The sequence below is a fragment of the Montipora foliosa genome, chromosome 13 (assembly GCF_036669935.1).
Source record: "Montipora foliosa isolate CH-2021 chromosome 13, ASM3666993v2, whole genome shotgun sequence".
Classification (NCBI taxonomy): Eukaryota; Metazoa; Cnidaria; class Anthozoa; order Scleractinia; family Acroporidae; genus Montipora; species Montipora foliosa.
In genome coordinates, this window is record NC_090881.1 from 27,220,323 (window position 1) to 27,233,452 (window position 13,130).

Here is a 13,130-nt window from a genome sequence, read left to right on the forward strand (position 1 = left end):
TACTACTTAGCTAAAACTGATTAGAGTGTAATGTGAAGTGCTAAGTTTCTACCTCATATGAACCATGTGAGCGTTAGCCCTACTGATGGAAACGGGCCCACACAAGGACAGAGAAAAACTCTAACCAGGGTGGGACCAGGGTTTTCCCACCCTGGTCAGAGTTTTTCTCTGTCCTTGTGTGGGCCCATTTCCATCAGTAGGGCTAACGCTCACATGGTTCATATGGGGTAGAAACTTAAGTTAGCACTTCACATTACACTCTAATCAGTTAAGTCTGTTCAAATATGGGTGCTACACGGCCAACGTTTGCAAAAACATAATCCTTCCTACTACTTAGCTAGTTACAGAGAAAAGAATATTGAACTGCCTACTCTAAATTGTTATGTGTTGACTAGATTTCACAGATAAGGATAAATTGGGCATATACTAATGTAAGGGCATCAGCCTGAATTAAAGTGTGTGGAATTTAGCCTTCCACGTAAATGTACAGTTAACACCAACAGTCCCAGACATAATTGTTGGGACACGTCTACCTCTTCCTTCCCTCCCAATGTTGGTGTGAAAGATTTGGTGACTGAACAGCTATAAACAACATTGAGAGGGGCAGGGAACGCACGAGAAGGGAACAGAAGATCTTGGCATGAAGTGTCCCAACTATTTATGTCTGAGACTGTAGCTATTTTTCAGTGTAAGGGAAATTGAAATGGTTCAAAACAGAGCAGGTTTCAAAATAACAGATAGTATGCAAAACAAAGAAAGATAAATCCAAGGGATTTTGACCTTATTTCAAAATAACAAGTACTCTGAATCGACTGAGTTAAAAATGCCTGTTCTCACTGAAATTAGTTCCTTTACTTATAAATTTGTGATTAGTTTCATTAACCCATTGTGGTTATTCTAGGCAGCCTGTGCTCTTCATTATTCCTAGTTTTCTGTTTCGAAAAACTGTACCCGGTAAAACTGTTACAGTTCTCATTTAATCTAAATATATTATTTAACAATCATTCCATAAGCGTGCATTGGATATGAGATGGTAAATAGCCAACAAGGCCAAATTGGCTATAGCCAGTCTTGTGTACAACAAGTGCAAATGGAATAACTGTTTTCTTAAATTTTTATTATTTAAATTCTGAACTGTTTTACTTACAGGACTACAGGATGTTTTCTCGCTTTTTACAAACCGACAGACACAATTAGTTTCCATATAAGGTCATTACAGTATAATTATGAGCTGATAACCAAGATTGAGTGAGCCAATCAGAAAAGGTAGTCTAAGAAATGCAATAACCGAGATTGAAATTTTAATAATGCATTATAATTAAACATAATAATTAATACATATGCTAATTTCCAAGAAGAAACATTAAAATAATAAGTTTTACATTTTCGAATAACACTAACTTGCTGCTAGTAATTTTCCCAAAAAGTATATTTGAACTGGAACAGCAAATACATTTTCACATCTCTGTTAAACATGTAAGCATTCCTTTTGACTTCAATTGAACCTCAAAACCTGAGTCCTGTTAAAGAAGAATCAATTATCAATTGAAATTACTGGTCCCCCAAAATGTGACAATCTGTGGTAGTTTCAAATAGCTGTCAACCATGAAACACAAAGAAATGCCACGGAATGTTAATAATGAGAATAGTGTGCATTGCAGGGGTTTCAATAACTTTTGCAGTAGATTACTGGGTTAATCAATGTAAACGGTGGTCACTCTTGTCTTTTACAAGGGTTTGAGTGAAAATCAAGGCAGAGTGGCCGGCGGGGGGGAGACAAATCTCTGACAAACAGACGGAGGTATACCACCGGTGACTGGCTTCTAATGAAACCTCTGCATTGTCTCCTTACTTATTATATTTGCCACTACATACATACATACATTAGATACATACATAATTGACCACTCTCCATAGGGGCGTTTGGTGCCAGTGACACACAGTCAACAAAACAACAGAACAGAACAAAAACCACAACTACAGTACTGTTACGAATTTGAACTGGCCTCAAGGCAAAGCAGCTGGCTATTTACAAGTGCAGCCAAGAAGTAGAACTAGGGACCACCAGGGTCAAATTGATCAGAACCCAGCTGTTCGAAAGCTGATTAACTTAATCCACGATTAGCGTAAACTTTTGTTTCATGTTTTTAACTGTTTGGTGAAAGCTTGTGCTAATGTAAAGTTTTGCAAATATCAGTGTTGAACAGTATTTGGGAGTAGAAAAATAAACTCCTTGGCTAATTTTTATTTGGCTGGGATTAATGATGATTGGCTTTTGAACAACCGGGCTCAGTTGTGTTTCATATTCGATCAGTTGTACTAGTGTTTATGGATCATTTGTACTGATTTGCAGCAGCATGAGTCCACAGTATAAATGTTTCCACAAGGGCTAGTGAGTGGCACACAAGAAGATTGCTTGCAGTTGTACATTGTATAGTTATCATTTATTTTCCTTCCTCTGAAACTGAGACTTCCTGAGGGAGTGAACAGAACTAGCATAGGGCAGCATATATAGCATAAAGGTGTGCTAACTTTAGCTAGCTTACATCCTACCATGACTAATAACTAAAATATGCTGAGATCGTTTACGGTTAGGGATAGCGTTAGTACAACTGATTGAATATTACGGACAACACTTACAACTGATCACATGTAAGAGACACACCTGATCGATAAACTAGTACAACTGTTCGAATATTAGGCACAAAATTGATCGATAAACCGATAGGGACATAACTTATCGATAAATCAGTACAACTGATATTAAAGGGGCTAGGTCACACTATTTTAGGTAATTTTCTTTAATTTTGTTAATTATGAGCTCTAAACGTCAAATTGACAGAGCAAGAGTCTTTCATTTGCAAAATCACGGCCACATAACAACTGAGAATGATTTTCCAGCTGTGTAAATGACATTTTGATGTAGACTGATATAAATTTGAAACAAGGTGGGCTGACATTTTTCAAATTTACCCTATTCAATCCATTCCAATCCTCTCCAGTTTTGTCCATCCATGTCCCTTCTTGGCTTCCCTGTGTTTTCTTAGAGTTCTTCTATAGTTTTGAACAGTTATTTTGATATTTTAGTTAATTCGATGACCATTCGATCAGTGCTGAAATGGCCTAAAATTGCGTGACCTAGCCCCTTTAAGGACCCAAGTGATCGATAAATCAGTACAACTGATGGACTGTCTGGGACATAACTGATCAATAAATCAGTACTGAACTGATTGAATGTCAGAGGCACAACAGATCGAACATCAGGTACAAAACTAATTGATTGAGTAAATCACAAGTCATCGATTTTGACACTCACTGAGTGAAAAATTAACTGATTAAAAAATGACCAATAAAAAAAATCGAATAAGTGATTCGCAACTGATCGATTGATGCCATTTACACAATTAGAAAGTTCACTTACATGAAGCGGGAGGATGTGACTAAACTGATGAGTGGGCCAATCGGTACATGTTGCTATAATTAATTTTGAAACAAACAGCTTATTCGCGAGCCTTTTACTTCAGTTCAGTGGAAAGTACACGGTTGAAATGATCCTTAAAACACTTTTATCACATCATTTTTCCAAGAGCTTTTAAATGATAAGTTTACTTTTTCATGAAACACTCCAGCTACACGAGGATCAGTTTGTGATTTACATTACAAGGGTATGTGCAGATTTTAAAAAAACAAAATGGTATCTAAATCGACATTGTTGCGTATTGTTTACCGATGTCCACTGATGGCGTCAGATATTCATTCGTTGGTGCATACTTGCTGATACTTGTCTAAATGTTTGCACAGAAAATTGTACAAGCCGATTGATCAGAATGCGACCATACCGTAATTGATATTGGGCGAACACATTTTTCCACTGACGGAACCCTGAACCTAGGCACTGCAACATTAATGAATTAAATACAAGGTACCGCTTACCTACACATTAGGTCCCTCACAAGAACGAAATTGGAACGCTTCACCGAAAACTCTTGCAACGTGTTCACGTTTGTCCTCAAGTCAAGTACAATCTGTAACAATTTGATCACGTGACGTACTACGGTTGAGCTGAGGGAGTTTGGTGACAAAAGACCAGATCCCAATGAATGAGTTGCAAGTAATTGGATCCGTGCCATATACACGAAGGGTTCTGGGATCACCAGGGGCGACACATTGCAAGTTGGGTATGACCGAAACTTTTTCGACTTCCAAAAAATTAGAAATTTGGAGAGAGATCAACACTTTTTTGTTGCTCATTTTTTGCTTGATAATTCAAGTAAAGAGTTTGATGCTGAATACTGGTGGGAAATTTATTTAGTTGCGTTTTTGACATGGAGTGTGTTGGCAGCTTGTTTTGTTACAATTGCGTATAGTAACTTGACACGATTGAATTTCTTGTCTTCACGCACGTAATGAAATAGGAAGGGCCTCTAATAGCAAATATGTTATTTGTTTAAAAAATATTTCGCTGGAAAAGGTGACCTTTATGAATTCATGTTGTATAATATACGAGCTTAACTGGATAGTTTTTATGGCAATAGTAAAGCATTTTCCTGTCAAAATGAGGTTAGCGTCTTTCTGGTGAGTTAACTTAATCAAATATACCATGTGCGTCTCGTGAGTTTGTATTTGCCGTCTGCCGTAACCTTGATTGCCACTCTCAAAATTACCTCCAGAACCTACTTTTTGCGTAGAACAAACTTTTAGAATAATCTTCTTGTCTTCTGTTGTGATACTTAACAATTCGGGAACATTTTGTGAGAAATTATTTACAACGGGTCACACGCGCAACTAAAAATTCCTTTTTTAAGCATGAGAATTCGACGAAGAGGTAAATGCGACTAAATTTGTTGCGTGCGTTGCTATTTTTGTGATTTGATTGTTGTGCAAATTTCCCCCGGGGGAAGGGGGGGGGGGTACTCGATGTATCCCTGGTTGGGGAGGTGCGGCGCGGCCCCTCATACCCTGACCCTGTTTAAGACAAATATCGCTGATTTTCCTACCCATTTTTAAGACAGAATTCCGATTGTTGATACCCTGTTTAAGACATTTAACCCAGTTTAAGACAAAAATTGATAAATCGATACCCTGATTAAGACAAGAAATCATAAATTCGATACCCTGTTCAAGACAAAAATCCCGAAAAACATACCCTGGCTGTCCGCACGTCCCCATTAAGCCCTTATAAGGGAGTACCAACAACGATATTTCTTTAAATAACTGCTTAACCCATTTCCGAGTTTCTGCAGTTTCAAAGCGAGTCCTCAGTGGTGCCAAACCATTCAAATGGTAATGAGTAAGTGTTGCAAATTCTTATGCAAATCAAACTCGTTTCCTTTACAACAGTGGAGCACCAAGACTCACCTCGAAACCGAGACAAACAGCAACTCGGGAATGGCCCATTTATTTATTTATTTATTTATTTATTTATTTACTTGCTAGTGCGAAGATTGTTCACATGAAACTAACGCTTTTTGCGAAATTTAAGTGTCATGAAATTACATCATTTGCGTGACAATATATCCGTTTACTCTCACCCAATAACAAACTTCATATTTATGAACCATTTCTTCTGCTCTTGTGTTTGTCAGTATTGTGATTTGCGACAATTCGCAAGTCTGTTTTAGTATCTCATGGATGTTCAGATTTTCAGTTACATGGCCGCTCAACCTCGCGATTGTGTAAATAGTTCACCCTGAAGTCAAAATAGATACGTCCTCAGGAACCCGACAAAGAGGGCTTCCTGACCCGACAGATGAAATGTAAATATTCAGTTAAATATTAGAACAAAATTAAAAAACCAAAGACGTTGTTTTACTCTGAAAACGACGAACGATTAACATGCTTTCCCGTAGTTCATTCAGTTGACAAGAGGTGATCACGTGCACCTTTATGGTTGCCAAAAACAAAAGGCACTGAATTGGGTGGTATTGAACTGCAGCGGTCCAGTTAAGTTTTTCAAGTGGGGCGTCATTAAGACCATTTGAGGGGTCACCCACATGTCGCGCTAGCAGACACGTACCACAGGCAATCCAGTGTGCGCCTTATGGAGCGTATATATATATTTTTTTTTGTAATCCGCAAACGACGAAACATTGTTTCCCGAATTGTTTCCTTGGCACGCAAACGAGGAGACATTTGCTGAGGAAGCAAAATGTTTCTGAACAAATGCTTCCTGTGGCAGCAAAATGAAGAACATTTGCTTCCGCAACAATGTTTCCGCTACCTAGCGAGCAGAGTCTCATTCGATCTTCCTAGATAAGTCGGGAAGAGGAAAGTTGTTCTTTCTTCTTTCCAACTTATCTTGGAAGATCGAAAGAGGCTCTGCTGGAAGGGTATGTTTCCGCAACATTGTTTCTTCGTTTGGGTATGCCTTTAAAGCTCTGTCCAAAGGGACGCAACATTGTTGGCCAACAATTCCCAACATTGTTAGGACCAGGCTAAGCTAGGAAACATTGTTGCGGAGACGTTGTTTCCCTGGAATTGCTGCTTAGGTGGCTACAATGGAAAACATTTGTGTCGCAAGAAAAAAAATGTGCGTCCGGGAAGCAAAACTGTTTTTGACCTGATTCAAAAACATTTTCTTGCATCTGGGAAGCAAGATTTGCGTCCGCAACAATGTTTCCCAAGTGGCCAAACTGTGAAACATTTGCGTCCGCGACAATGTTTCCTAGTTTAGCCAGGCCCTTACATGTTCCGTCTGTTTGCACACCATGTTGCATGTTGTTGCGTGTTATTGGGAGTTGCTGCACGAAGTTTGAAACCTTTCAAACTTTTGAGCCAACAACTGTCAACATTTCTTTTGTTCCGTGATCGCTGAAGCGTAGCGCAACACTGTTGGCTCCATTTGCACAGCTCTTCCATCATAACGACGAAAGTTAATATATGACAGCCATACATATTTGAATTGCGGAGAGGACGTTATCGTCACAGTTATTAATTAACGTTACTTGAGTAAGAAAGAAAAGAAAGCCTGAAAAATTCAGGATTCAACCCCTGACCTCTGCAATCTTAATGCGGCGCTCTACCAGTTGAGCTATTGAGCCACCTGGGAGCTGGTTATTATGTGAGTTCATATTTGTATGTAGAAGATATAGATACGACGAAAGTTAATATGTGAAAGCGATATATATTTGGAGAGAATCAAGTTAAACTGATGATCATTGCTCCTGCAAGGGTTTCGCCTTGAAGCAAAATCCCGAGGAGGCATTATCTTGTGTGTGTATAGAGTTACAGTGATCTGGTATACCAGAAAAATCTCGGTTTCGCAGAACTAGGCGCGCACGGAATGAATGGGTAATGTGACGTTTTCACACCAAATGCCCGCATGTAAGTCTTGGGACTGATGATATTGAGCAGAAAATGGCTTTAGCGTTAGGGTTAGAGCGTAGTACATGGGAACGTAACGTCACAATCAAGGAAGTATCGGTAATCGGAAATCTTCATTTTCGGGGTTCAACATTATTGTTGAGGATATCTTTCCATCTGTCACACGTTAAATGCTGTACAATCTAACGTTGAAGCACGGAGCTTTTCGGAAAAGTAAGGGAAAGCTTTTGTCTGCCTTTGCATTAAGTCCCGGGCATTAAGTCCGTTTTTTCACCAAGAGGTCGTAACGTGACTAATTTATCTCACGTCAAGGATAATCCTTTGGTTTGATTAAGGGTCGCGAGGCGAATTCATATGGGAAACAATTTGTTAATTGACGAACATTGTGCAAGCACGCTTGACGTTTTGTTTGTCAGGCACAAATCACTGTTTAGAGATTGAAAGACTCAGTCTACAACCAGCAAGTGTTGTTAGAAAACAATGAAGACAAACATTAGTTAAAGTATTTACAAGGCAAACGATCGGTGTTGTTCCAATGAAACATTAACATATTAAAGGCTCGCGACAGTATTCTGTCCCAAAAGAGGCTGTTGTTTCGAAAGAGCCAATCTTGAACACGACTTTGGATTGAAGAAAAAGGCCACAAGTTATTATCATATTTTTGCTGGATTTTTGAGACCGTTACGTTCAGTTCTTTCAAAGTGTTAGTAAACTTTCGAATAAATTATCGCAACATAGGGAACTCTTAAATATGCAAAACCATGTCATGGGTACCTGCATTGTTGGGGATACTCTCAACATTTCCGAATTCTAATTCTGTCACCAGAAGAGTTTTCTACACAAATTTTTCCCTCGATGTACCTATCATTAATAAAATACCGTGCCGTGACGCTGTTTCAGTTCCTTCATCCAGTCAGATTTTAAGACTGCCTGTTTCTTTCTATTCATTTGGTCATTTAATCCTATAACTCCGATTCTATAATCCAGATCAAGGACATCTAAATAAAGCATTGACATTAAATTGTGCAATATCAGTGGTTATTTACGTTACTAAAGACTTAAAAACCTCATTCCTTACAGTATGCTACATTGTTAAAAAGCAATGGCCACATTGCCCGTAAAAAGTGACCTTGCGTTTCCTTTAGTTTCTGTTTCGACTGGTACACCATCGTGTCCGCCATGATCAAATCGTCTAGTCACAACGCCCCTTTCATATTCGGCACTGATTTGTTCTGTCCCCCGTTTTAACATCAATTGCTGCGTTTGGCCATTCCTCTACGTGGGCCCTAGACACATTGAAATCTGCGTACAACTATACTTAACATCATCATCTAATTTTTTCCAAACTTGACCCACCTGAAACAGAAGATTGAAAATACAGAGGATATTACATGGCTGCGCGAAATTTTATCTTCGAGTGTTAATAGTATCTCTCGTGGGAGAACGAGATACTATCAGCAGGAGAAGAGAAAATTCGTTTCCCTAAGCGGCCATGTAATGTTCTGTTTATTATATAGATACGGATGAAGTGTTCCGATTGAAAACAACCTCACCACATGTAGATATATGAGTAGATTATTGTAAGTCTACTGCAATATGAAATGCGCACAGTTCAGCAGACGAGTAATGTTTGCTTTCAAATTAAATTGTAGCTATAACAACGCAGAGAAAGATTACTGAACGAAAGATCGTTCAGGTCAGTGTAGTCCTAAGAATGCCCTTGAGTAAATGTCATCAATAAAAGTTCTTTTTAGGACTACACAAACCCGGAAGATCTTACCTTATGAAGTTTTGTGCGCTGGGGTCAAACGTTACAATCTTATAACGACTTCTTTTTCTCAAATTTTAGCGCAGGCGCGAGCTGGAGGCTCTGCTGAATTCCGTGGCAAAGAAAGAAAAGATAGAAGAACAGGAACAGGATGAAGGCAGTGATAGTGATGAATGGAAACCGGAGGCCGGAGATGGGGAAGATGAGGAAGACACTGAGTCCGATGATGTAATAAGCGAAAGTGATGAAGACGATGAAGGGAGTCCTGTCAGGGGTGTCGTAACAAAAGGAAGAAACAAGACGGTTGGCAATAGAAAGAAAGAAGAAAAAAGAAAACGCAAAGGCAGAAAGATCGATAGTGTGAAGAGTAAGAGACCCCGGCACATATGTCCATTAAAAGAGTGTAGAGCAGAAATTATAGACCTCCCTCGACACTTACGGGACGTACATAATTGGACGAGAGATACAGCAAAAAAGGCAACATCGAGGTTTGGAATGAGGAAAAGTTTCCAGCAGAAAACGATAAAGGAGACGTCAGAAACAGGTGATGGCAAAAAGATGTACAAAGATTATCATCGTCACCGACCTTGTCCCATTGAAGGATGCAAGTCAATCGTCAAGCGTTTATCAGGCCATTTACGTCAAGTACACAAGGAGATTCCTGTTGGGTCACCGGCCTACAAAGAAATTTTGAGGAAGGCTCGAGCAGCGAAGACCTGGAAACCATCAAATCAAGTTGTTATTAAAACTGGTCTCAAAAAGGCTGAAGTAGAGGAGCAGGAAAAGGTCACAGAATCAATTGAAGAAGACGAAGGAGATGTGGAGAGTGACATTGAGCCATCAGAGATACCGTCCAATGACGAAGAGCGTTTGATTATGGAATCTGCAGAAGATCCTACCTGCCTGAGTGCACAAAAAGAAATTCACGTAATCAGCTCCTTTTGTGCATGGTTGGAGTCTGCAGATGGTGGAAGAAAAGATCCAAAATTGTCCAAACAACACGCCTCTCAATTGTTTCGCATGCTAGAGACAATTGACCCCGAAAAGCAAATAAATTCCTTGTTTAATGGGACACTTGTCCGCGATACTTTTCTGAAAGAGCACGCAGAAACCAAGTACACAGCTGATACCATAAAGGCGTATCTTCTTAGTCTAAGGCATTTTTGCTCGTTCGTGATTGCAGAAAAACCTGAAAGTGTGGATGCCAATACTGTCCTTGTGAACCAGATAAGGGAGAAAGCGCGGCTATGGTCCATGTCATACAAGAAAGACAGTAAGCGGAGGCATCTGGAAAAGATGAGCAGAGACCTCGATAATCTAGTGACCCCAGAGATGGTGAACAAATTTGAAAAGAGTGACTCGGCGCGGAGCGCTATTGGGTACATAGAGCAACTCAGTGGAACCAATTCATTGGACTTGAACCAGTCTGCCTACACTCTAGTGAGAGATTATATTCTCCTTCAGATAACCATTGCCAATGCACACCGTTCAGGTGTATTGTCAAACATGACTCTGGAAGAATACAAACAAGCGAAGAGGAGAGAAGAAAGTGTAATCATCAGTGTCAAAAACCATAAAACCGCAGATACCCACGGTCCAGCGTGCGTTGTTTTGTCTCCCTCGTTGTTCTCGTACTTGGAGATATATGTTGATAAGGTACGAAGTCGGGTCGATCATTCCACTACTCATGACAAGGGGCGGGATCAAGCCAATGTGTTTTTGTCATGGAATGGTGCAAAGTTGGAGTCTGGTCAAATCTCTACAGCAATTAATGCTGCATGGCAAAAAGGAGGAATGGAAGGGCACGTCACATCAACGTTGTTTCGCAAGTCTGCGGTCACGAATGTGCACTCGCGACATCGTGAAATGAAGTCCAATCTGGCTGACCTCATGGCGCATAAGGAAAGCACTGCACAACGGTTTTATCGCCTTCAGGAGAAACAAGAATCTTGTTTCCAAGCAGCAACTAATCTTCCTCACGTAATGAGATCCTCCAAGACAAATACAGCCTCGCAACAAGATACTTCAGTAGCCTGCTCAAAGTCGGCCGATGTGATTCAAGGGATTGTTAACAAAAGCACAAGCACAAGGACTGAAGGATTCACTGAGCGCATGTCATGGAAAGAGGAAGATATTAAAGCCTTGAGAGAAATCTTTTCTGAGGAAATTAAAGCAAAAACTGTAACAATGGCCATCGTCAGGCAAAAAACACAAGATCATCCTTCACTCCAGTCCATTGACCCTAAAAAGGTTTGCGACAGGATTCGCAGTGAGTGGAGGTTCGGTGCCGAATATATCAGTGACAAGACTTCAGTTTTGGCTGACAGCAAACGCTCAGAAGAGTTACCAGGGGAAGAGGATACTTTGGCAGACAAGATGAGCCGATACTTCTCAAACGACGACAGCAGCGCATCCATGGTCCCCCCATCAAATTCAAGCTATATTAGCAGGAACATTTTTTCTGATGAGCACCGAGAATACTTATTGCGAGTTTGTGGAAGCATGGTACGAAGGGGTGTTATTTCACAAACTGGGGTGAAGGACATTCTCAGTAAAGATGAAGAGGGAAGAGAAATGTTACAGAAGTTCTCCATAAAGCAACTTATCAACCGTTTGAAATATGAGAAGAGGATGAATCGTAAGTCCAGCTCCACCTAAAAAACCCACCTTACAAACAAATTAAAGTTGTATGTTGTTGTCCATCACCTTAACTTAATTACAAATATGTTTTGAAACCCTAGTAGACGACTTTCAATTGCTAAGCGAAGCATGTTTAAACTAGACTATTGGGTCCAGGCGTACAGTGCATTTTGGATATTTTCCTCTGAAAGGCCAAGTAATATGGGCAACAATTTCCCTCAACTTTGGTAAAAGAAGAATTAAAAAGTTTACACTGGCTAAAATTCTTATCGTCTCGGACGTTTTGGCTACAACTGTTCCCTTCTTCAGCAAAGGATAAAAAATGCAAATGTTTAACGACGTCCTGTACAGTAATATTAAACATCTCGAGAAAATTTCTTAAGGTAACAAGTCGCTAGTCCCTATAGAGCATTATTTATGACGCTAGAAGTTGTTGATGTTTTTGTATACGCTAGGCAGCGCTATGTGTTCATTTATAGAGTTCTCATCTCGCACGGAATGCCACGCTTCAATAATTAGTCTTTGTCGCCACGTCGGTGAACTGTCAACAATTTCCACATTCGCCAAATCTATTTCATGGCTGTGGAGCATATGGTGTTCGGCCAACAATTAAGAATTTTCATGCAATGTTGCTATGGCCTTTGCGTGTTCTTTCACGCGTGTTTTTAGCGCGTGTGATGTCTGACCAACGGAAACGCATCTTTACATTTGATCTTGTACACGATTCCTCAGGAAGCCTCTTTCCCCAATTTTGTCTTTTGGTTTTTTGAGTATGTTGGAGATGGTACGAATAGGTTTGTGGGCGACCTTCATGCTGAAACTTCGAAGAACGTTTGCAACTTTCTCTGAAAAACCTTTGGTGTAGAGGAGGATAACTAGACCGTGCTGGTCGGTATTCTTCTTTTCTTGTCGTCCGTTCAGTTGGCGGTCACTGAAATGAAACTAGCGGGGTAGTTATTAGCGGCCAGGGCCAACTGAACGGAAGACAAGAAATGAACAATACCAACCAGCGTGGTCTAGTTATCCTCCCCTACGCCAAAGGTTTTTCCGAGAAAGTCGCAAAAGTTCTTCGAAGTTTCAGCATCAAGGTCGCCCACAAACCTATTCGTACCATCTCCAACATACTCAAAAAACCAAAAGACAAAATTGGGGAAAGAGGCTTCCTGAGGAATCGTGTACAAGATCAAATGTAAAGATGCGTTTCCGTTGGTCAGACATCACACGCGCTAAAAACACGCGTGAAAGAACACGCAAAGGTCATAGCATTCTTCCAATGGCCGAGCACCATATGCTCCACAGCCATGAAATAGATTTGGCGAATGTGGAAATTGTTGCCAGGTCACCGACGCGGCGACAAAGACTAATTCTTGAAGTGTGGCATTCCGTGCGAGATGAGAAC

The 13,130-nt window shown here is 40.2% G+C and overlaps 1 protein-coding gene and 1 long non-coding RNA gene across 2 annotated transcripts; one reads left to right on the plus strand and one right to left on the minus strand.

Annotated features, from left to right (window-relative positions):
* Window positions 1-1,279: 1,279 nt before the first annotated feature.
* On the minus strand, window positions 1,280-4,037 carry LOC137982958 (uncharacterized). The gene is made up of 2 exons (XR_011118871.1): window positions 3,934-4,037; window positions 1,280-1,520 (listed from the first exon to the last, which is right to left on the minus strand). It is a non-coding gene; the product is annotated as an uncharacterized lncRNA (long non-coding RNA).
* Window positions 4,038-10,885: 6,848 nt separating this feature from the next.
* LOC137983668 (uncharacterized) lies at window positions 10,886-11,995 on the plus strand. Its single transcript, XM_068830826.1, has one exon. The coding sequence runs from the start codon at window positions 10,886-10,888 to the stop codon at window positions 11,747-11,749; it is 864 nt and encodes a 287-aa protein (XP_068686927.1). The 3' UTR covers window positions 11,750-11,995.
* Window positions 11,996-13,130: the final 1,135 nt, after the last annotated feature.